We start from the raw sequence: 24,929 nt of genomic DNA, 5'->3' as shown, positions 1-24,929 counted from the left end.
AAAAAAAAAAAAAAAAAAAATAGTCGTAACGACACAAACTCTATTCCTTAACTGGTTTTTTCTGTTGTTGTTAACTTTTAATTTTCTGTCGCTGATCACTGACGATTATAAAACGAACAAGACTCCATCCTTTCTCATATTTAAAATATAGTACATATAAAAAGTGAATAATTATTTTGGTGTTTGGGTATCTTCAAATCAGGTTTTACGTATCCGTTTGATTCGGTATAAGTTTTATTTCTTTCTACCTTTTAGTTTATATGTCAAGGAAAGAAAAGAATAAACATATATCATATATTAAGTTGTATGGGAGTCTTTTCATTATTAATTCGTACGTGGTAACTAAACCTAAAATTAATAAATAATTATCTCAAATAAAACTCAAATATATAAGGGCACCATAAATATGGTATAAATATATAACTTTGAGTGATTCTGCCACATGTTCACCTAGCAATTTCAAATACAACATAATAGACAAAAGTTTGAGTGTTTTTGGCTTAATGTCATATTTTTCATATGTTCACGCATTAGATACCATATATTAGTTTATATATTTGATTTCAGACATAAAATTACATGTGTACAAGTTCGAGGGTTTCCCCCATATGTTGACTTCGTAATTTCAAAATTTTAAAATTTAATAACGTTGGCTTTTATGTGTACAATATGTATTTCTAGGTTTTGAATTAAAGTTTTCATTTTACATTTTGAATTTATGCACAAAAACTAAATCACATCAATTATCCATTAGAAATAATCATATTAGTCATATATATCAATATCAATACATTTTATTCTGATTCACATAATCATAAATATTTAACAAATAAAAAAAGATAGATAAATGATATAAGATATGTGATATCCATAAATGATATACAACATATTGTATCATTTATTTAAAGACCCAGTTTGGTTTCTTCTTCTACAACTTTCATCTTCTCCTTTAGTTTATTGAGGTAGAATTTACGTTGTAAAATTTCCCACTTTAGTTTTCGGATCGTTTCAAATCCACCTTTCGCTGGATAATCTTTCCAAACCTTACCTTCTGTGAGTATAGATGATGCCAACATGCATTTTTCTTCTGTTGTGGGTGCGAATCGCATCATCTTCATAATACTTGGGGTACCAAATAATTCATGTGCATTTTTATACTCTAGTTTTCTGTAAACAATAATCAATATTGATTAGTATTAATAACTAACTTAGCTGATCATATTTACAATAATAAGTATAGCAAAAAGTTATAGATAAGATAATATAATACTTTTCTGCAGGGAAATAAGGTGCAAATTCGCAATTTTGAGAGCAGGTTTTGTTTGTGGTGGTACACAAAGCACATGGTTCACGAATAACAACATTGATTATTTGGACGTCCATTATGATTTTCTGTGTAAACAAAAAAAGTTCAAAAAATTGTAATTACAATAGATGAATAAAAATATTTTTGAAGCAAATTTATAGATAAAACTTTGGAAAATAAAGTCAAAACTTTTGCTAAATATCTTGAAAAGATAAGCCTAAAAACTTACCAACTCCTTCTTTTTTAGATTTTGTTTGACTTCAACTTCTTTTTGTTATATATATATTTCTGTTGTTATATATATATATATATATATGTATAGAATATTTTTCCAATCATTGAAACTAATATTTTTTATTAATGACTTAAATAAAGAACCTATATTAGGCTGATAAATATTTCATAATAATTAATACCATTTAATAATAATAAAAGTTTTTCACATAATCTTTTATATATATTAATAACATAATATTTTTATATATAGACTACTTTTCCAGTCATAGAAACTGAACTATTTTTAATCAATTATATGAGTAAAAAACACATATTACATTGACAAATGTTTGCATAACAGTTAGTACTATGTAGTAATAATAATAATAATAGCTTTCACATAATCTTTTACTTTATGTTGCTTTAATTCTTTATATATATGGTAACATACTTTTAAAACTTTAAAAATGTTTAAAATCTTAACATCTTTTTTTTTTGCCCATCACACTTTTTTTGCTTTTGCTTTTTATTAAGTTTGAAAGCTACTTTTTTTTCCTTGCTTTCTCATTTTATTTTAAAGCTTCAAAAAACTAAACAATTATAAAAGCATTCTTTTTTTTCTCTCTCCCCATTATATTTAAAAGCCCTCCAAAAGTACATATACGTTTTACATATTTTCTATTTATAAATAAATTATTCTCATTTTTTTCTAAGTCTTTTAAAATCCATTTCAAATTTCAATAATAATTTTTATTTTTTCATCGTCATCATTAATAATGAGAGTGAAATTATCATACAGTATTAAATGCATCTTTAATAAGAGAAAACCGTTGTCATATGTTTTGGTTAAATCCAATGATTTGTTCGTTTTGCAAAAGTGGTGATATTAAATCCTTGGTCAGTTGCCAACCTATTGTTGTGAGTATTTTTTTTTTTTTGGTTAGTAAGTTGATAACTTGATACTTGCAATTGTTTAACTGGTGGTGAGTATGATAATCGTATATATATATTGGTCAGTAGATGTGCCATGACTTTTATCATGAAGGCATACAATAACGAGAGTTTATACAAAACATATTTCTTATTTATATATATATATATATATAACATGTTATCCAATCTCAAACATATACGTTTATAAGAGACAAAAACACTAGTAACTCAAATAGAGAGAGAGATAGATATTCAAGGAAAGTAGCTGCGACTTTGTCATGACGAGTAATTTATCTGCAACATTCTTAATATGAAAGATTCAACTAATATTTTACTATAAACACTTCATACGTAAATAGAAAAATAAAGAATTTATGCATATAAATTTAAGTTGTGTTTTTGTAATTTTTTTTTAGAATTTCATAATTATACATTAATAATTAATATCTAACGTTAATGATTTTTTTGGTAGAAATATTTAACGTTAATGATTTTTTTGGTAGAAATATTTAACGTTAATAATTATGACTAAAAAAAGTAACACGGCAGTATATAATTACTACTGTACATGTACGATTATATAGTCAAAAGAAAATTACTGATTTAGACTAAAATATATTTTCATTTAGATACTCAATTCATTCAAAAGAGCTATCTTATCTTCCATAATAACAAACAACAATCAATAGAAGTTTATAGTTGAAATCATGTACCGCATCCTTCAACGTGGGCTAGCCGTGTTCGTTTTGTAATCGATGAGTTAGCGATTAGCGATTCAAAATAATAACTAACTTAGCTGTTAAGTATGTGGAGAGTAACACGAACAATATCTGCATCACCTTTTAATATAGTCGCAGCAATTATAAAAACGATTATTGTTTTTTAGCGACACCAACAACACCGACAACTCCTCTAAAAATAGTCGTAACGACACAAACTCTATTTCTTAACTGGTTTTTTCTGTTGTTGTTAACGTTTAATTTTCTGTCGCTGATCACTGACGATCATAAAACGAACAAGGCTCCATCCTTTCTCATATTTAAAATATAGTATATATAAAAAGTGAATAATTATTTTGGTGTTTGGATATCTTCAAATCAGGTTTTACGTATCCGTTTGGTTCCGTATAAGTTTTATTTCTTTCTACCTTTTAGTTTTTATGTCAAGGAAAGAAAAGAATAAACATATATCATATATTAAGTTGTATGGGAGTCTTTTCATTATTAATTCGTACATGGTAACTAAACCTAAAATTAATAAATAATTATCTCAAATAAAACTCAAATATATATGGGCACCATAAATATGGTATAAATATATAACTTTGAGTGATTCTGCCACATGTTCACCTAGCAATTTCAAATACAACATAATAGACAAAAGTTTGAGTGTTTTTGGCTTAATGTCATATTTTTCATATGTTCACGCATTAGATACCATATATTTGATTTCAGACATAAAATTACATGTGTACAAGTTCGAGCGTTTCCCCAATATGTTCACTTCGTAATTTCAAAATTTTAAAATTTAATAACGTTGGCTTTTATGTGTACAATATGTATTTCTAGGTTTTGAATTAAAGTTTTCATTTTAGATTTTGAATTTATGCACAAAAACTAAATCACATCAATTATCCATTAGAAATAATCATATTAGTCATATATATCAATATCAATACATTTTATTCTGATTCACATAATCCTAAATATTTAACAAATAAAAAAAGATAGATAAATGATATAAGATATGTGATATCCATAAATGATATACAACATATTATATCATTTATTTAAAGACCGAGTTTGGTTTCTTCTTCTACAACTTTCATCTTCTCCTTTAGTTTATTGAGATAGAGTTTACGTTGTAAAATTTCCCACTTTAGTTTTCGGATCGTTTCAAATCCACCTTTCGCTGGATAATCTTTCCAAGCCTTACCTTCCGTGAGTATAGATGATGCCAATATGCATTTTTCTTCTGTTGTGGGTGCGAATCGCATCATCTTCATAATACTTGGGGTACCAAATAATTCATGTGCATTTTTATACTCTAGTTTTCTGTAAACAATAATCAATATTGATTAGTATTAATAACTAACTTAGCTGATCATATTTACAATAATAAGTATAGCAAAAAGTTATAGATAAAATAATATAATACTTTTCAGCAGGGAAATAAGGTGCAAATTCGCAATTTTGAGAGCATGTTTTGTTTGTGGTGGTACACAAAGCACATGGTTCACGAATAACAACATTGATTATTTGGACGTCCATTATGATTTTCTGTGTAAACAAAAGAAGTTCCAAAAAATTGTAATTACAATAGATGAACAAAAATATTTTTGAAGCAAATTTATAGATAAAACTTTGGAAAATAAAGTCAAAACTTTTGCTAAATATCTTGAAAAGATAAGCCTAAAAACTTACCAACTCCTTCTTTTTTAGATTTTGTTTGACTTCAACTTCTTTTTGTTATATATATATTTCTGTTGTTATATATATATATATATATATGTATAGAATATTTTTCCAATCATTGAAACTAATATTTTTTATTAATGACTTAAATAAAGAACCTATATTAGGCTGATAAATATTTCATAATAATTAATACCATTTAATAATAATAAAAGTTTTTCACATAATCTTTTATATATATTAATAACATAATATTTTTATATATAGACTACTTTTCCAGTCATAGAAACTGAACTATTTTTAATCAATTATATGAGTAAAAAACACATATTACATTGACAAATGTTTGCATAACAGTTAGTACTATGTAGTAATAATAATAATAGCTTTCACATAATCTTTTACTTTATGTTGCTTTAATTCTTTATATATATGGTAACATACTTTTAAAACTTTAAAAATGTTTAAAATCTTAACATCTTTTTTTTTTTGCCCATCACACTTTTTTGCTTTTTTTTTTTATTAAGTTTGAAAGCTACTTTTTTTTTTCCTTCCTTTCTCATTTTATTTTAAAGCTTCAAAAAACTAAACAATTATAAAAGCATTCTTTTTTTTTCTCTCCCCATTATATTTAAAAGCCCTCCAAAAGTACATATACATTTTACATATTTTCTATTTATAAATTAATTATTCTCATTTTTTTCTCTTTCTTTTAAAATCCATTTCAAATTTCAATAATAATTTTTATTTTTTCATCATCATCATTAATAATGAGAGTGAAATTATCATAGTGTATTAAATCCATCCTTAATAAGAGAAAACCGTTGTCATATGTTTTGGTTAAATCCAATGATTTGTTCGTTTTGCAAAAGTGGTGATATTAAATCCTTGGTCAGTTGCCAACCTATTGTTGTGAGTATTTTTTTTTTTTTGGTTAGTAAGTTGATAACTTGATACTTGCAATTGTTTAACTGGTGGTGAGTATGATAATCGTATATATATATTGGTCAGTAGATGTGCCATGACTTTTATCATGAAGGCATACAATAACGAGAGTTTATACAAAACATATTTCTTATATATATATATATATATAACATGTTATCCAATCTCAAACATATACGTTTATAAGAGACAAAAACACTAGTAACTCAAATAGAGAGAGAGATAGATATTCAAGGGAAGTAGCTGCGACTTTGTCATGACGAGTAACAACAACAAACCACTGATGGTACGGTCTTGTTTTGTTTTCCAATAAAAAAAATAATTTATTACTTGTTCGATTTCTTGTACTGAAATCATGAGTGAAGAAATTTCAAGTCTTAAATAAGAAATTGATTACTAAACCAACTTGCAGATTTTTTTTTTCAGAGGGAGAGAGTAATACTGACTGAGTCCGCTAAAGGAAGATCCCAACAAGGACAAAGTATAGACCAATTTACTTCAATTGTTATTATAATTGGAAGTGTGAACACAACATTCGATCATGGACAATTGTGTAAGCTCTCGTGGATGTATATGTCGCAGTCCAGACAGAAATAGTGCTTGCATTTACGACATGTTGCGCATGGACCGGGCATATTCCCTGCGCATAACAAACACACCAATGAGCCTTTGTATTCAAAGTGAATGGCTCGGTTGCTGCAATATATAGCATACACAAGTTCCTCTATACATACCTCAACAAGGGTGAACTATGCGCAGTTACGGGTTCAGTAGTGACCAATTATTGACTAGTGGTACTACTAAGAAACATGTATGAAAAGCCTGCATAAACCTGCACCGATTACGCTCTGTTGGCAACCAAAGCAACTCTTCCCCAATTTTCTCCGAGAATCATTCGGACTTGAAAGAGAAGGCACCTCATGAAGACATAATATTATATATGTATTTTTACACTAAATAATGTTTATAAGACTCGGTATACTCGCGTCTTATATGGAAGGATGTTATGTTTGTATAAGTATAATCAAAAAATATATCAACTTATTAGGTCAACAATAGATAATTAACTTCGAAGATGTTAAAGAAATGTTTTCATATAATGTGATTAAGAAAAAATCTTTCTTACATATGTTTCACACCCCGGTTTCAGAGACTTGCGGAGAGGTTTAAAAGAATTAATTTGGCTACCTATATCACCAAAGTGCACTTATCTTTTCGGTCAAGGATCCTAAAAGAATTCCACTTGAGCTGGAGTAGTCTCAAGATGGGTGACCTTCCGGGAAGTGAAATTGTGCGAGTGAGGACAAAATACAGTGAAAGATCATGTGGTGATTTGTAGGGATAGTAACAAATCTTTAAAATCTCTCGGACGTAGCAAACGGACCGTCGGATATGGATGGGCTCACTGGCCATGAAAGGACGTGAGACCCATTAAGAAAAGTGGGTCCATAGACTGAGATTGGAAATGGGGCCCACTAAAAGGTGGCGGTCGGGCGAATTAATTCTTTCTGCCAATTTCTCAAATCATTTATTTGTCAATGAAATATCATCATCAACAATATATATGTTTTATATTGCTTATTTTATTTTATTTTGACAACTGTTTTATATGGTTTAGTAAAATAAGTTTTGTGTTCATCTAAATTTATATCTAAAGATTATTTTCAATAATTTGAATGATCATTTTTAGGCTTAAGAATATTTATATTGATAGAAAATTTTAAAAATTAAATCAAAATCTAGTACAAAAAAAAATACGGGAAAATGATGTCTTAGAAAACTCTATTTCATCAAATTGTGGACTGTCCGCAGTGGACATTTAATTCCAGAGTTCTCGTAAATTATCATTTATGTGTAAATCCTTTATTGTTGTGAGTGTTTTTTTTTTCTGGTAAGTTTATAAGTTGATACTAACAATTGTTTAATTGGTGAGTATAATAACATATTGGTTAGTAGTAGATGTGCCATAACTTTTATCATGAAGGCATACAATAACGAAAGTTTACACGAAATACATTCTGAATAATGGATATAGGATAATGTTCTATAAGATTTGTATAGATTTCAAGATATATTTTTTGTGACGTCTTGAATGAACTTTAGAAGAGCAACATGCGAAGATCCACCGTCCGTTAATGCAACGTGGCTCTTCTCACTAATCTCCTTCACTCTATTCCTCACGTCACTATCCTGCTCCATCAAACAATTGATTCCGCTCTCTATCTCCTCCGCCGTCATCAACTCCGACTCCACCGCCATAAAACCCAACCGGAAACTATTTCGGATCTCCACAGCTAGACCTAACTCATCAACCATCTCGAACGCGTTAACTTGTTGCTCAGCGTAAAGAGGCCACGTGGCTATTGGAATTCCGAACCAAAGACTCTCTAGTGTCGAGTTCCATCCACAGTGCGACACGAATCCTCCGACCGCAGGTTTTGCAAGTATGGCGCTCTGTGGTGCCCAACCTATAATCTTACCTATCTCTGCCGTGCGTTCTAAGAATCCCTCCGGGAGAATCTCCTCAAGATTCGTGAATTCTTCGGGAGGTCCCATTGTTCCCGGTGGCTGAGCACGACGAAGAGACCAGACAAATCGGTAACCACTTCGCTCAAGCGCGATTGCGATTTCCCTAGCTTGGTCCTCACGGAAACTACCCATGCTTCCAAAACAGAGGAACACAACAGATTTACATGGCTGCTCGTCGAGCCACTGTAAGATCTCCGATTGCTTATCATCTGCTGAAGTTGGACTGTTGATTTTAAGATTCATAACCGGTCCAACTGTGTACACCGGAGGAAGAGAATGATCTCCACCGGAAAAAAACTTCATAGCTTGAGGCTCGAGCTCTGCGAACGTATTTACCAAAATTCCCTTAGTGTCTTTGAACCTTCTGGTTTGGCTAATGATTTTATGTAACCACTCTTTGTTGAACATCACGGAGGGGAAACACTTAACCGGTAAAGGACGAGTCAAAGTTGGGATCTCTAACTCAGTGGTGTCCGAGTCCTTCAAATCACTGACGTCAAAATTCTTAACGTCATTAAGGTACTGAATATGAATTTGCAATCCAAGAAACGTAGCGTTGGAAGTGAAGAACATGTAACTCGGAACGCCTAACTCGTTGGCGACATCAATCATACTCGTGCAGAACATATCCACCACGAATCCAGCAAGTTGAGCCGGGTCAATAAGTTTTTTTGTGGTGGCTATTACCTCTGGCGCGAAGCTATCGATGTAAGCGAGAAAATTAGGTTTGGAGTCATCGGAGTTTGGTTGATCGGCTACGGAGAGAACGTGATAGCGAAGGCGGTCCTCAGACGCGGAGGAGAGAGAAGAGATGTAAGAGGCAGAGCCGCTACTGAAGCCAAGCATCTGAGGGATGATGAGGATGGTGATGGAGAGATGATCATCGCGGTCGACAAGAAGCTTAGCCACCTCCACTAGTGGCCGGATGTGTCCTTCCCCAGGTGATGGTATGAAGATGAGCTCCATTTTCATTTCGAGAAATTATTTATTAATCTGTCAGTCGCTTTTTTTTCTAACAACACAAAAATTGGTTTCTAAGTGGTTTTTGAAATTGAAGGCGTTACAATGAAGCGATAAGACTCGTCATGTGCATACATGTAGTGGATCTGAGACAAACGAAAGTTTCTTCTTTTTTAACTTTTGTGCAATGCAACCATACAATCTTTATCTTCAATGTTGGGGCCTAAATTAGTCTGTGAGCATTGGAAAAATTAGTTTTTATTTCTTTTTTTTTGGCTTTTTTTCTTCCACAAGTTTAAATTTTTTATTTTGCTTTAAATAAAGGGTAAACTTTGCTTCTAAAGATGCTGTACGATGTATTTTTTTTTCTGGCAGGAATAAAGTCTTAATTTCTTATCATACATTAAGGGAAATACTTATTTGTTTCATTGACATTTTGTCAGCATTCTATATTTTATTATATGATTGGCTCTGGAAATATCAAGCTTGTGGTGGGGTGATAATGGACAAGACATACTCCCACTCTACCACCTTCTTGATTACTGATGCTAATATAACAAACAAATAATTTACATGTAAGTCTTGAAAATTATAATTTGGTGCGTGATAGAAGCAAGCGTAGCTTTCCGGTAGGCATGACCAAAATTAAATGGTAACCATATTTTGAACCGTAACCACACCGTATATGAACCGTAACCAGATCATAATCATAAAAAATAGTTTAAAACTGTAACCGTTAACTATAAATATATGGTTAAATTATATTAACATAACCGTTAATTAACTGTAACCATATCAAAACTGTTGGTTAACTGCATAGTTAAACCGTAATTTGTTAACCGTAACCATTTCAAAAACATAATAAAACAAAATAATAATTAATTATTTAATATGAATCATATGATATGACGAAATATGAGTATACTAAAAAAACATATTAATTATAAATAAATAATATCAATTATATTATATCATCAAATAATATCAACTATATCATATAATCAAATAACTGTAACCGTATATAACTGTAACTGCTTCAATTGGAACCAAATTTAACAGTAACTATTTAACTGTTTATTGAACGATTATGGTTAAGGTTAAACAAAATTTCTAATCGTAACCGGTAGTTAATTAACCGTAAGAGTGACCGTAACCGTGGTGATGAACTGTTTTATATTATGAATTATTACGTCTAAGAAATTATGATGTAATATAATTGTTCTTTTTTTTTTTTTTGTGGGTTGATACCAGCATTGAACGTTAAGGTGGGATCAAGATTCAGTACCCAACTAAAGCACTTTTCGAGTCGTGAACAGAATCCCTACACAGCCCCGACTTTGTAGTTTTTGACATATAATCGTATATTGAAAGATTGCAGTTCTTTCACTGTTAGATAGTTTGATACATGCAGAAATTTTCATGCTCAATGTTGTGGTGTGATTATTCTTTGCAGATAACAATAAGAGATCAATGAGACATAAACTGAATTTATTGTACTTTGACTTTTCAGATTATGTCATTTTTGTGGTCTTCAATTATTTCATCATAAAGACTTTTTATAGGACCACTAGACCACACACTTCTATGGAACATTTTCGACCACGTCTTGAACAAACTTCTTTAAAGCACAGTTCGAAGATCCACCGTCCAACAACGCCACGTGGAGTTTATCCTTCATCTCCATCACCCTCTTCCTCATATTGCTATCCTCCTCCATGGCACACTTGATCCCTCTCTCAATCTCTTCTGCCGTCACAATCTCCGACACCCCAACCACAAAATCTCTCCGATACTCTTTCCTCACATCCGCCGCTAAACCAAGCTCCTCCACCATATGAAACGCGTTAAACTGTTGTTCCGCTAAGATAGGCCACGCCGCCATCGGAACACCGAACCATAGACTCTCAAGAATCGAGTTCCATCCACAATGTGTTACGAACGCTCCTATCGCAGGACTCTTCAACACATCTACTTGTGGTGCCCAGCTTATGATCTTTCCAATCTCCACCGTCCTATCCAAGAAACCTTTTGGAAGAACGTCCTCCAAGTTAGTGAATTCTCCGGGAGGAGAACTGATAATGTCTTCCACCATCGGAGAAGCCCGACGGAGCGACCACAAGAACCTATGCCCGCTCCGCTCTAGCGCCACGGCTATTTCTCGTGTTTGTTCTTCACTGAAACCTCCCATGCTCCCGAAGCAGAGGAACACTACTGATTTAGTTGGTTGCTCTCTTAACCAACTCAAAATCTCCCTTGCCTTCTCATCGTCGCCGTTGGTTTTGAAGTCTATAATGGGTCCAACCGCGTATACCGGAGGAGTATTTGTATTCTCGCCGGAAAAGAACTCTAACGCCTGAGGTTCCATCTCAGCCACTGAATTCACCAAAATACCCTTTGTTTTTCTATAACTTTTAAATCGACCCAAAGCGTAAGGAAACAGTTTCTTGTTTAGCATCACGGAAGGCAAACACTTTGCTGAAAATGGTCGAGTCAGAGTTGGAACGTCAAACTTTATGTCAGAGTCTCTCAGCTCACTTACATCAAGCTCTTTTTTGTCGTAAAGAGATTGAACATGGAACTGTAGCCCAAGATATGAAGCGTTCGATGAGTAGAAGATATAGGTCGGGAGGCTAAACTCGTCGGCGACAGCTAACATCGACATGCAGAACATGTCCACTACAATCCCAGCGAGCCGCGAGTCTGGACGTGTCGAGACCTCCCGGGCGAGTTCGGACACGGCGGATCTTACGTATGGTTTCTTGCTCTCGATGTAAGATATGTACGTTTGGTTTGGATCTTGATCAACGGTGGGGAGGAGGCAGTAGCGGAGACGGTCTTCGGAGTTAGTGTAGGCGGAGGACGAAGCGTGGCCAGAGAATTTTGAAGGGATGACGATGAGAGTGACGGAGACGCGGTCGTCGCTGTCTACGAGAAGCTTCGCTAACGCCGTTGTTGATCGGATATGGCCAACCCCCGGCGATGGTATGAAGACAAGCTCGATTTGCATGATGTCCAGACGTTGGTTTTGCACTTCCAGAATTTGAACGTGTGGCTTGTCTAAAAGAGTAATGGTAAATATAGTGTGTGGTGTGTATTTAACATTTTTGTGCTTTCCGAACTATATAGTAAAAAATCTCATGTAAATTTATACCTGATTTATTCCAATTTGAGATCATCTATAAATGGTACAAGATCCACGTAGTACATGTTTCTATGAAAGCAGTTGTTCATAGTGAATCTTTGGCTATTGAATTTCTTGACCAAATAATGGTTATTGAAGTTAATTATGGTACAAAATAATAATTTTTTTTTTGAACAATTACTTGAAAACAATCATCAAACATTAAAAAAAAAGATTATCATTAAATTTTTTTTTTACTAAAGTAGGATTTAATTAGTAAATAAAAATTCTAAAATTGAATACAAAAAAAAAAAAAAAAAAAGTTACTGAATGTACAAAACAAATAAATAAATGGAAACAATTACGTTAGAATAAAAAACAAATTCATCAAAGCCGAACAAGGTCTCGTTAGAGAAGTATAGGCCCATAATGTATGGCCCAAATAAGGCCGTTGAATCAATTTCAGATTTATGGCGAATCCTCAGATCTTCCATCTCGTCCAGAGGTTCCTCTTCGTCGCCGTCGCTCGGAAAAAGTTCCGATTCGTTTGGCCGGGAAATGCTTTGCTCCCTAGAAACTTTCAAGTGATCGCGTTGCGTGTATAAATCAGGTATAAATTTAGCGATGATTCTGCTTACGCCCATTTGTTGCATCTCTCCATTTGAAATTGAGCATAAGGTGCTCGACGAAATGTCTCGCTTGTTTTTTTTTATTCCCCTGTTCGTGACGTATGTATAAAAAAATCAGCACTTTGAGAATCATTGGAATCCATAGTTATGCTTTTGTGCTTTTGCTTATTAGTCTCAGAGGAATCGAATACATCACTGATTCATTTTGTTCTGTGTCTCTATAGATTAATCCTGATATGTCGAATTGGAGACATAAGGTATTGAGAAATCTGAGCTCAATTCAAAGAGCTAGCTACTCAACTACGTCTTCAAGAACCAACAAACTAAAGCTTGATGACCTTAGAAAACTCCGGCCGATGATTTTAAAAAGAATCGAGAACCGAGCCAAAGATTACCCGGTTAAAGAGATTGTTCCTGTGGCTGAAGATATTCTTATAGCCAGAAAGAATCTAATCAGTAACGTCACTGCCCTTCTTAAAGTGTTTCCTGTCTTGACATGCAAGTAAGTTTAATTCTTTTGAGCTTTTAGATAAAGAAAGGACTCTTACTTTAGATACTGAGGCTTTGTAAATAACTTGGAACGTTTCCAGATTCTGCTCAGAAGTGTTTGTTGGCAAAGAAGGACACTTGATTGAGACATGCCGTAGTTATATACGGCGTGGCAACAATAGACTACATGAATGGGTTCCTGGTTCAATAAACGATATACTTGCCCCCGTCGAATCATATCACTTACACAACATTTCTCAAGGTGTTATCAGACACCAACAGAGGTTTGATTATGACCGTGTTCCCGCAATCTTGGAGCTATGTTGTCAAGCAGGAGCCATTCATCCCGAAGAGATCCTGCAGTATTCCAAGATTCACGATAACCCGCAAATTTCGGATGAGGATGTTAGGAGTTTACCTGCTGGAGATCTTAAATATGTTGGTGCAAACGCTCTAATGGCGTGGGAGAAACTGAGAGCAGGTGTGAAGAAACTCTTGTTGGTTTATCCTTCAAAAGTTTGCAAACGGTGCAAGGAGGTTCACGTTGGACCGAGCGGTCATAAAGCTCGGCTATGTGGTGTGTTTAAATATGAGAGCTGGCACGGCACTCATTACTGGGAAAAAGCAGGTGTGAATGATCTGGTACCTGAGAAAGTGGTGTGGCACCGGAGGCCTCAGGATCCGATGGTTCTTTTGAACGATGGGAGAAATCATTATGGACATGCCCCTGCAATCGTGAGGCTTTGTAGCCATGCTGGTGCCATTGTTCCTGTTAAATACGCTCGCAAAATGAAGCCTCAAGGTTTATCTTTTCCTTTCAGTAGTTATTCAGTTTCAAATCACGAAACGTAGGGACTAGCTATAACCAGTGGTTTTGACCAAGCTACACTAAATCGAAGCTTTTGGTAGTCTACTCGTCTTTATGTCTATTGGTATTCACTGTACTATATAACTCCACATGATGTCTGTTTTGGCGTTTTAGGAATAAACTTCACATAAAATTAATACACTTCAGACCTTTTAAACCCATATGTGATACATAGTTAATGATAAATTACATGCTCATTAGTACAAGTTATTAAAAGCCATGTGAATTATCATAACAATATGAATTCAAGATTTCTCGATAATCTGTCTCTCCCTTGAAACTGTGCATAATGTGATGCAAGGTTTATGATATAATTCAGTAGGTCCAATATTTATATATATACCCAATAGTAATCTCAATAAATAACCTATAATCATAGTAGAAAAGTAATATTGTTGGGCATAATTTTATCATCATAAATAAATAAATATAATTTATAAAGTCAACGCATATTTTGTTGGATAAAGTCAACCTACATATGAATTTATCTTATAAAAGGATAGCCTTTCTGATTGGTTCAGTGAACCAAGAATCTCGTGACTGACTTTATCACAAGACCGAGAATCTCGCGACTGGTTGGCCCAAAGTCACATGACTGGATCTGTTAATGGGCCAAGAGTCTTGTGACCGACCCTATCATAGATAGACTCGACGAGCCCAAGACATATCCTAAGGGATTAGGGTTGAGAGATCTCTATATAAAGGAGAGAGGCCTTCACGAGAAGGGGCATCAAGAGACAAAGCAAGAGACCTAAAAACACAAGACACACGACTCAACTCTAGAACGCGGCTAGGGTTTATAGATTGATTCGTTGTGCCTTGAATTCTTGTATTTGAGCTCGAGACTTTGATCAATAAAACGAACTGTTCGACATCGGTTTCTTGTTTCTTTCTGTAGTCTTTAAACGAATCGATTATTTTTGCCCAAACAAATATGTAACCCAGTTGAAAGCAAACAAAAGATATAAAGAAAAAAAAGAACAATACGTATGTATTTTAAAGTAAATAACCCACCATATGATCATCGTAGACTCGTAATCTCAATAAATATATAACCCAATTTAAAGCAAACAAAAGAGATAAAGAAAGAAGAACAATACATATATTTAAAGTAAAATAATTCACCATCTGGTAATCGTAAACTCAATAAATATAACCCAATAGAGTCAAACAAAAGAGATGAAGAAAGAAGAACCATATATATATTTTTAAAGTAAATACCCTAAATAAGTGTAACCAACCATATGATAATCACAATCTCAATAAATATAACTCAATTCAAAGTAAAAAAAAACACACTAAAATTTGTAACTCAATTCAAAGTAAACTTTTTCTGTCTTAAATTTAAGTGTAATTATTTTAGGATAGTTTTTTAATATTTGTTTTGGATTAAATGTCGTTTTAGGTTTTCTATACATATTTTTGATAATTTTTTTCATTTTAATCATTTTTAACCAATTAAAAATTTGTAAAGTGTATAAATTATGAGTAGAATGAATTTTTTTTTTCTAACATGTCTGAATTTATTTTAAACGAATGAAGTGCATCTTTTTTTCTGGACAAAAACGGATGGGATGCTAAGTAGCAACAATCAAATTGTTTTTTACCCGTTAGTAATAAATATTTTAAATTGACAATTTGATTGTTGTTACTTAGCACTCCATCTGTTTAAGTGCCTAGACCGCTTTTTAATAACTATCTTATTAAGTTTTTACGTATTCTAATGGATAGTGATTTATATTTTTAGGAAAATAATGTACAAAACGTAATTTTATATATAAACATGTATCAGCTGGAACTATTACATATCCCCAAATTGTTATCTACTTAATTTTGAGAAAAAAAAATAAATGTTCTTAGGCCTATAAATAGGACAACTTCTTCGTCCTTCAAATTTAAACCGATTTCTTCCCATCACTTATTACCACCTTTCATCTAATCTTAATATAGTTAAAACTATTACTGCCCTCGGAGAGATGGAAAATGCTTTACTGCTTCTAACCAATGTATTCTTAGTGTTAGCAGGTTGTTTAGCGAAAACAACAGCTCTAGCAACGTTGGAACAACGAGGTATATATATCCTACAAAAATGATCGTTTTGAAAGTCGATTTATTGTTTAAACATACTCTTGCTTTGTAATTAAACTGTTGATGGACAGAATCATCAGAGCCAATGCTTGAGGATAAACTGATACTGAGAGGTTTGAAATTCTACGGTTTCCATGGAGTGCGTCCGGAAGAGAAGAAACTGGGGCATACATTTATTGTTGACCTTGATGTGTGGCTGAATTTGAAACCGGCCATTAAATCAGACAACTTGGCAGATACAGTCAGCTATGCCGAAACTTTCAGGTTTGCATTTAATTACCAATATCACTTACATAGGATATACGCATGAGATTTATTGAATCAGAATGTCTCAATTTTTTTTTCTTGTCAACTTGTATCTCACTCAATTTTGATATCCAAATCCGTATTGATATCATTTTTGATTATGTATATAGGTATATTAATCATGATTTTTTTTTCTAAATAACCCCAGCTTTGATTTTTTTTTTTTTTGGTATTTTAACTTTGGCGCCAAATAGTTGCACTTCTAGAGAAAAAGAATTGGACGAAAAATAGATTCATGTCAAATATTACCATTTTATTTGAGTAAAATCAATTCATTAATTTATTTTTGAATTTTCGTATTAATACTTTTTTGCGGATTAGAATTTGGATCTTAATTTGGTATCATGATTTATTGGGCAGAATCTTGAACATCAGTTTTGTGTCCAACCTTTGAATTATGGCTTACTTTTATCTTTAATATGTATATTTGTGATTTCATTGGTGAAAGAATGATACCTTTGGCAGACTAGTTAAGAAAATTGTTGAAGGGCCACCGAAAAATCTTGTGGAGACGGTTGCGGATCTCATCGCATCTCAAATGCTTGAGACGTTTCCTAAGATAAACGTTATTCGAGTGAAGCTTGGAACACCGAACCCCACACTACTTGAGTGCACCGATTACGCAGGGGCCGAGATTTTCAGGAAGCGAAAGCATTAACTGAAGACACTGCATAACCCCAATAGCTTGACATCATTATGTTTTCGATAACTATTTTAAATATTAAAGGAAAAAAACGTAAGTGTGAAAGCTATAATATGGATTGATTTCTATCATTATATGATATATATAACCTATTGTGTGTGAAAGTTATAAATGTATTATAAATGTACACTATTATCATGATATATATTTCTATTACGTTGGTTCATAAAAATCGATACGGGTGAAAATAATAAAAAGACAATTATAAATTTGTAATATTGTAGTATTGTTCGAACAAATATAATTTCAAGTATTTAACTAAAATATATATATTAGTCTTTTGAATATTCTCGGTATTTGGCACTACCGCTTTTTGAGAACCATACCAAACTAAAATAAACCGAGGCTTTGTAGTCTATCAGTGATTCAGTATTCTCCGTACTATCGATCGCCTCGTTTAAATTTTGTCATAGCAAATGGATTTGTCACTTGAAATTAACATAGTACTAGTAGACTAGTAGTACAGACCTTAACTCGAGATGTGATACAAGGTTGAAGGTAATTTACAGGCTCATGTGTACATGTAATCATAAGTCATGCATTACCCAAGGTCGTTTGATGTGTTTCACATTTTCGAACTTGGATTTTCACGTCCCTTTGTTGTTTCCACTTTCTACCATATGATATCAATTTTCTGAATAATGTGGCTCTCCGTTTAAAAACTTTTGAAGTTGAGCCTAATGAAATACAAGGTTCACGCTAATTCAATCGGCCCATTTGGTCCAATCGTAGTGTAAGTTGTCTATCATTTATTCATTTATTTTACATTTGTTTGCATTTCATGACAAATTTTTACAATGTCATCAAAAGAGCAATGAATTAATACAACGAGGTGGGTAAAAGTGAACCATGGAAGAAAACAATTGAATTATTATTAGCCTCCCTAACAAGACCATCTGCAATGTTATCCTTTCCCTTTTGCACAAGTTGGAATTGTATTTCAAGTTGCAATTTTATCATGTCGACATCATATCATAAGGTTAAAGCCCATTGGACGATTTTGACTTTGCTTTCTAGTTAACCAGATAATTTTGTTCATCATGAACCGGTTACTTTATTTCTATGTCAAATTTTTTGTCACTGGATGACCTTTTTTTGTCATATTATCATTACGATTATAATTTAGATAAAATATCTAACCAACGCGTTTGAAGTTATTTCTTTGATCTCACAAAGTTTTTGAAACGATGAGTTGAAGTGATATATGAAAATTCCTAGATTGGCTAAATCAAGATTGTGTTATTGATTGAGCTACACCATTGGGAATTTTAATCCTAAGAAAGCACAAAGCCCATCCTACGGCACACGTACCAACGTCCAAGTCTCAATAGAATATCCAAATATTATCGTTTTACAATATTTTAGTTCAGTTTCATCCTTTGGAATCTCAAACAATGAGTTGGAAAATTAAATTATCTGTTTACAAGTGACGTAATTCCGCCACGTTCTTGTAGCTTCCTGATTTCATCGACGAGCTAAGCAAGTAGCATCCTCTTTTGTCCGTTTCTTCGTGACAACTTAACTCCCTCCAACAAATACATTCACCTCCGATCATAGGATATGATCGTAACTGTTATATGCTTTGAATCTAATGATCACATGTTATATGGAACACTAAACACTATTTTCTTATTTGATCTTAGGTTTTTAGTTTGAATTTTTCTATTTGTTGTGACGCAAGTTAGTTTAACTACTAAACTAAGGTAAACAACTTTTGTTCTTTTTCCGCTACCATCATATAATGAATTTTATGGTCCCAATGACAACATTGTTCCTCTTTTGCATGTGGACGTAGAAAACACAACATTCGTGAATCACGAAAATTTTGTATGTTTGTGGAGTGTTTATGAATTTGTTTTCCTACGTTCGTAACGACGCATAGTGGAAAAAGTAAGTTTATACGATTTGTAAGAAAAACTTTAATACATGATGATATAACTATATTATTAGTTAACTGATTGATATATATATATATATGTATATATATTAGAAATTCCACATTTTAAAAAGAAAAGAAAAACGGAGGAACATTTAATTTATTAATATTAAAATATTTTTAGTCAAAAAAAGTTAAAATATTTAAATAGTCTACGAGCACACTGATTTGGGAAAAACTGAACATTGTTTGGTTTATGGACCCATGAAAAATATTTAAATTTTAGTTAAATAATTTTTTTGCATCATTTAGATGCAATATTGGATGGTTCTACCAAAAATATTCGACTGCGTAATTTTTTTTTATGCACTATCAAAATTTACGAGTTTATATATTTACGATGTTCATGATGAAACTTCGACAAAAGGTTTTACATGTACTATACTGATAATCTCTAGTAGATTCGTTTCTATTATTTATTTATCCTCATTATGCGCAAGTCGTATTCAAAATTTAGTGTAAAAATACTAAATTTTTAGTTAGCTGAAACACCAAAAAAAAGGTTCCCTAAAATAATGTTTAGGCGTTAAAAGAAAACAAGATCAAAGGAGGAAACCGACAGCAATAAAATGGAAAGATAGGATTGCCAAGTTGTATGCAATATGCGACACAGCTCAAAGAAAGATAGGGTTTATCTATTTTCCTCGGGAAACATAACTATTTATTTTAAAATTACATAAGAGTTCAAATACGATTTTAAAACTTTATCCACATAAATAATCACTCAATTTTCATACGTAGTTGTTAAAAAAAAAACAGTCACCAACACGCACTTAAAATTTCAAATGATCTATTGAAACTTCAAAAAATCAATATGACAGACAATATCAAAATGTTGAAGTTCTAGCTACATTTAGAAGAACATATTAACTCGTATTTAGCAATGACTAGGCCAAATCATTCAGAAATAAAGGTATGTACCGTTCAAAATACGTCTAAAAATATGCAATGACAATACAAAAAAACGAAAGAGAAGGAAAAACACGAATGAGAAGGAAGTTCTGTAATATCACCATTGAATGCGTATGGATAGTTAATTAAAGGTATAGCAATTGTCTTTCATAGAAAATGTATAGTGATTTTGCTGCTAGCAGTAGCTATATATTGTCTGTCAATAGTTACAGATTTATACCCTTAGTTGAGCTACATTGTGCATCTTAATTGATCAAAAACGTGTGAGGTTGGTAAGATGACACATAATAAACTCGTGTTCTGTCTTAATTGCACCCACTTCCTATATCAGAACGAGACTAGCCTAATATAATATATACCCATTCGGGAGAAACGAAGATATTGCTTAAACCGATTCGTTAAATGGCTAATAGATCGTAGGCCATGCATGCTCACATGGACCGGCACATATATATGGCTGTATCGATCTATTTAAAACCGTAGCATAAATCCTTGTGCAACTCTTGGCTTGTTCGAACCATTCTATATACATCACATTTTTTGACATGAAAAGAAATATACAATATATGAAGGATGTCAAATGATAATTCGTTTCTGCTATAATACCCTCATACGTGTCACAATTATTAATTTCAGGAAAGATATAATTTACAGACATAAAAAATGAAGATAGTTTTTAGGTTTTTAATCCAACTTCGAAAAAAGAAATATAATACATCAGCACAAGTAGTTCTTTTTTGATAAGAAGTATATTTAAAATATTTTAATCTAAAACTTCATAAGAAAGCAATAGTTTACAATGCAGAAATTAGTATATAAGGAGATGATATGTAAGAAGAGAAACATGCTTGAAGCTTCTCTACTTCATAGGGCGTTACAAATCAAAATCATTTCCAATTCATAAAAGTTGAAGCCATGGCTGCATCTTTCTCTGTCCCCTCTATGGTAAATAACAACTCATGAATCTCTTTCTTGTTATTTGATTATGTTGGTTATAACAAATTGTATGTCATTACTAGTTAAGACTAACATGCGAATTGATGATTAAAAAAAAAAAAAATCAGATTATGGAAGAAGAAGGGAGATTCGAGGCGGAGGTTGCGGAAGTGCAGACTTGGTGGAGCTCAGAGAGGTTCAAGCTAACAAGGCGTCCTTACACAGCCCGTGACGTGGTGGCTCTACGTGGCCATCTCAAGCAAGGATATGCTTCGAACGAGATGGCTAAGAAGCTGTGGCGAACGCTTAAAAGTCACCAAGCCAATGGCACGGCGTCTCGCACGTTCGGCGCGTTGGACCCTGTTCAGGTGACCATGATGGCTAAACATTTGGACACCATCTACGTCTCTGGTTGGCAGTGCTCGTCCACTCACACCTCCACTAACGAGCCTGGACCGGATCTTGCTGACTATCCATATGATACCGTTCCTAACAAGGTTGAACACCTCTTCTTCGCTCAGCAGTACCATGACAGGTATATTTAATTACTAATAAATTATTTTATTGCAACTATACTAAGCTTAGTGGTCATTTTGCTTATAATTAGTGGAAATTAGATATCGGCTGCTTACTAGAAGAATGGATTTTGTGCTTAAGAAAAGTAATGGTATCGAAGACCTCATGCGAAAAAATTGAAAAGATATTTATATTATTGCTGATCGGTGTGCTTTATATGATAACGAAATTACATCTTTCGAGGTCTTACGTTGCTACGTGTTCAGAATAATTTAATGGTCTGTCAAACTATAGCTTCTACACGTTATAATTAAGACAAATTTCCTTAAATTAAAGTGAAAGTTTCCGAAAATATATGATAGTTCTTGAACTAAAAAAATAATAATATTTGCACCAATCCCATTGTAAATCCAAAATCATCAATTAATTCTATAAATCATTGGATAATGTGAAACATTTCTATTAGGTTTGCATGCATGCATCCGCTTTTAATCTCCAAAGTCCAAATACACGTTGATAGACCATTAAAGCCAATTATTAGAAATTTTCATTAGGTTCTTTAATAAAAAAGAAAGCGTAATTAATAACAAAATAAAATCCCTATGATAATTTATTACAACCATGAATATGCATCACAGAAAGCAAAGGGAGGCAAGAATGAGCATGAGCAGGGAAGAGAGAACAAAAACTCCGTTCATTGACTACCTGAAGCCCATCATCGCCGATGGAGACACTGGTTTCGGCGGCACTACCGCCACCGTCAAACTTTGCAAGCTCTTCGTCGAGAGAGGCGCCGCTGGGGTCCACATCGAGGACCAGTCCTCCGTGACCAAGAAGTGCGGCCACATGGCTGGAAAAGTCCTGGTGGCAGTTAGCGAACACATCAACCGCCTTGTGGCGGCTAGGCTCCAGTTCGATGTGATGGGCACAGAGACCGTCCTGGTCGCTAGAACAGACGCGGTCGCAGCCACTCTGATCCAGTCGAACATTGACTCGAGGGACCACCAGTTCATCCTCGGTGCCACTAACCCGAGCCTGAGGGGCAAGAGTATGTCCTCGCTTCTCGCCGAGGGAATGGCTGTAGGCAAGAACGGTCCGGCGTTGCAATCCATTGAGGACCAGTGGCTTAACTCTGCCGGTCTTATGACCTTTTCGGAAGCTGTCTTGCAGGCCCTCAAGCGCATGAACCTCAACGAGAATGAGAAGAGTCGGAGAGTGAACGAGTGGCTAAGCCATGCAAGGTGAAGGATTAGACGTAATATATATTTTTTGCAGTTATTTTTAAAGATACTTACCATATATACCATATTAGTTAGATTTATTTTTTGGTTTTATCAATGAGTCATATGGTTTAAGTTATAATCGTAAAAATGGTAGTATATTGATCTAAATTACAATATTCTAAAACTATTTTTTCGCGTGTTTTTTTTATCCCTACAAAACATACTCATATGTTTTACTTTTTTTGTTTTGGTTTGCTTCTGTTAAACACTATTATTTCTGATGTGTATTGAAACCTGTTGGACTAAGCAGGTATGAGAACTGCCTATCAAACGAGAAAGGCCGAGAATTAGCAGCAAAACTTGGCGTCACAGATCTTTTCTGGGACTGGGACTTGCCCAGAACGAGAGAAGGATTTTACCGGTTCCAAGGCTCGGTTGCAGCTGCCGTGGTTCGTGGTTGGGCCTTTGCACAGATAGCAGACATCATCTGGATGGAAACCGCAAGCCCTGACCTTAACGAATGCACCCAATTCGCCGAAGGTGTCAAGTCCAAAACACCGGAGGTCATGCTCGCCTACAATCTCTCGCCGTCCTTCAACTGGGACGCTTCTGGTATGACGGATCAGCAGATGATGGAGTTTATTCCGCGGATTGCTAGGCTTGGATATTGTTGGCAGTTCATAACGCTTGCGGGTTTCCATGCGGATGCTCTTGTGGTTGACACATTTGCAAAGGATTACGCGAGGCGAGGGATGTTGGCTTATGTGGAGAGGATACAGAGAGAAGAAAGGACACATGGGGTTGACACTTTAGCTCATCAGAAATGGTCAGGTGCTAATTACTATGATCGTTATCTTAAGACCGTCCAAGGTGGAATCTCCTCCACTGCAGCCATGGGCAAAGGTATGTTACTTTCGGTTTTAATTTATTTGCACACATAACATTAGTGAAAATAGAGAGTGTTACGAGACTGAATCCACTTATAAGTTATAATTAAGTACAATGAAAAAAGGTTTATATGAGACAAGTGACCGACTCTTCTTTGTTACACTGCTATTAATATAGCTAATGTATAAACTTAGATGCATTGAGTAGTGAAAAAATCTGGTTTAGTTTATCCTATTATCGACTTTATTTTTCTTTCAATTAATGATGTTTTTTTTACATATAGGTGTAACTGAAGAACAGTTCAAGGAGAGTTGGACAAGGCCGGGAGCTGATGGAATGGGCGAAGGGACTAGCCTTGTGGTTGCCAAGTCCAGAATGTAAGACATACGTTCATAGCGGTGGTGCGGCCGATGCGGTTCGGCATCTTCGTAGGAAAACTTGGAAACCACACTATCTTTAATATATCTTTGGACACCCGAGTAAAAGAGAAAAGACAAAAAAACATATAATAAATGTATCTTTGTTATTGTATTCACTTCTTATCTACGTAATAATTGGGTTAAGTTTGGGGAAATATTTTATGGGGTTTGCTTCTTTGTTGGATATTTTGGAATTCGGTAGTTATTGCCGTTCGTTATATAAATGATTTATATTCTTAGATTCGTGATTTGAGTTTCTTGTTTGGTTGAACGGAAATTTGATCTTGTCTAGTTTATACCAGATGATGAAGGTTGCAGCATTTGAAGGGTACTATATTTTGTTTGATTAAACCGGATAGTCTTACCACTATATACATGACCTACACTTAAGGAAACAAATTAAACCAGATCAATATGTGATATGTCACGAGTGGTCTAACTCATGGTACTCTATTAGGTGTTTCGCTTAGTACTGGATACCTATTTTTCCAGTTGTGCCTCCATAATTCAAAGAGTTAAACATAGAATAGGCATATGGGCTAACCAAATCACCCCATTTCTAAATTATTGTAATAGCTAGGATTCAAATTTT

At 33.7% G+C, this 24,929-nt stretch overlaps 7 protein-coding genes across 7 annotated transcripts; 3 read left to right on the top strand and 4 right to left on the bottom strand.

Annotated features, from left to right (window-relative positions):
* Window positions 785–1,565, bottom strand: LOC104786820 (LOB domain-containing protein 9-like). Its single transcript, XM_010512280.1, has 3 exons — window positions 1,536–1,565; window positions 1,271–1,392; window positions 785–1,167 (listed from the first exon to the last, which is right to left on the bottom strand). The coding sequence occupies exons 2-3, from the start codon at window positions 1,381–1,383 to the stop codon at window positions 903–905; spliced, it is 378 nt and encodes a 125-aa protein (XP_010510582.1). The 5' UTR covers window positions 1,384–1,392; window positions 1,536–1,565; the 3' UTR covers window positions 785–902.
* Window positions 4,147–4,908, bottom strand: LOC104706238 (LOB domain-containing protein 9-like). The gene is made up of 4 exons (XM_010422413.1): window positions 4,879–4,908; window positions 4,613–4,734; window positions 4,258–4,509; window positions 4,147–4,156 (listed from the first exon to the last, which is right to left on the bottom strand). Exons 2-4 carry the CDS (start codon window positions 4,723–4,725, stop codon window positions 4,147–4,149), a joined length of 375 nt encoding a protein of 124 aa, XP_010420715.1. The 5' UTR covers window positions 4,726–4,734; window positions 4,879–4,908.
* Window positions 7,764–9,518, bottom strand: LOC104786812 (UDP-glycosyltransferase 71B2-like). The gene has a single exon (XM_010512270.2). It carries the CDS (start codon window positions 9,313–9,315, stop codon window positions 7,879–7,881), a length of 1,437 nt encoding a protein of 478 aa, XP_010510572.1. The 5' UTR covers window positions 9,316–9,518; the 3' UTR covers window positions 7,764–7,878.
* Window positions 10,771–12,494, bottom strand: LOC104786802 (UDP-glycosyltransferase 71B1-like). Its single transcript, XM_010512259.2, has one exon. The coding sequence runs from the start codon at window positions 12,308–12,310 to the stop codon at window positions 10,886–10,888; it is 1,425 nt and encodes a 474-aa protein (XP_010510561.1). The 5' UTR covers window positions 12,311–12,494; the 3' UTR covers window positions 10,771–10,885.
* LOC104786793 (APO protein 4, mitochondrial-like) lies at window positions 12,865–14,569 on the top strand. Its single transcript, XM_010512248.2, has 3 exons — window positions 12,865–13,034; window positions 13,278–13,555; window positions 13,644–14,569. The coding sequence occupies exons 2-3, from the start codon at window positions 13,290–13,292 to the stop codon at window positions 14,392–14,394; spliced, it is 1,017 nt and encodes a 338-aa protein (XP_010510550.1). The 5' UTR covers window positions 12,865–13,034; window positions 13,278–13,289; the 3' UTR covers window positions 14,395–14,569.
* On the top strand, window positions 16,222–17,681 carry LOC104786784 (probable dihydroneopterin aldolase 3). The gene is made up of 3 exons (XM_010512236.2): window positions 16,222–16,480; window positions 16,570–16,762; window positions 17,270–17,681. Exons 1-3 carry the CDS (start codon window positions 16,387–16,389, stop codon window positions 17,460–17,462), a joined length of 480 nt encoding a protein of 159 aa, XP_010510538.1. The 5' UTR covers window positions 16,222–16,386; the 3' UTR covers window positions 17,463–17,681.
* On the top strand, window positions 21,117–24,585 carry LOC104786775 (isocitrate lyase). The gene is made up of 5 exons (XM_010512227.1): window positions 21,117–21,300; window positions 21,420–21,826; window positions 22,446–23,048; window positions 23,341–23,933; window positions 24,202–24,585. The coding sequence occupies exons 1-5, from the start codon at window positions 21,271–21,273 to the stop codon at window positions 24,297–24,299; spliced, it is 1,731 nt and encodes a 576-aa protein (XP_010510529.1). The 5' UTR covers window positions 21,117–21,270; the 3' UTR covers window positions 24,300–24,585.

Source organism: Camelina sativa, chromosome 1, assembly GCF_000633955.1.
Source record: "Camelina sativa cultivar DH55 chromosome 1, Cs, whole genome shotgun sequence".
Lineage (NCBI taxonomy): Eukaryota > Viridiplantae > Streptophyta > Magnoliopsida > Brassicales > Brassicaceae > Camelina > Camelina sativa.
The sequence above is the reverse complement of the archived record's forward strand: the minus strand, read 5'-3'. Positions and strand labels throughout refer to the sequence as shown.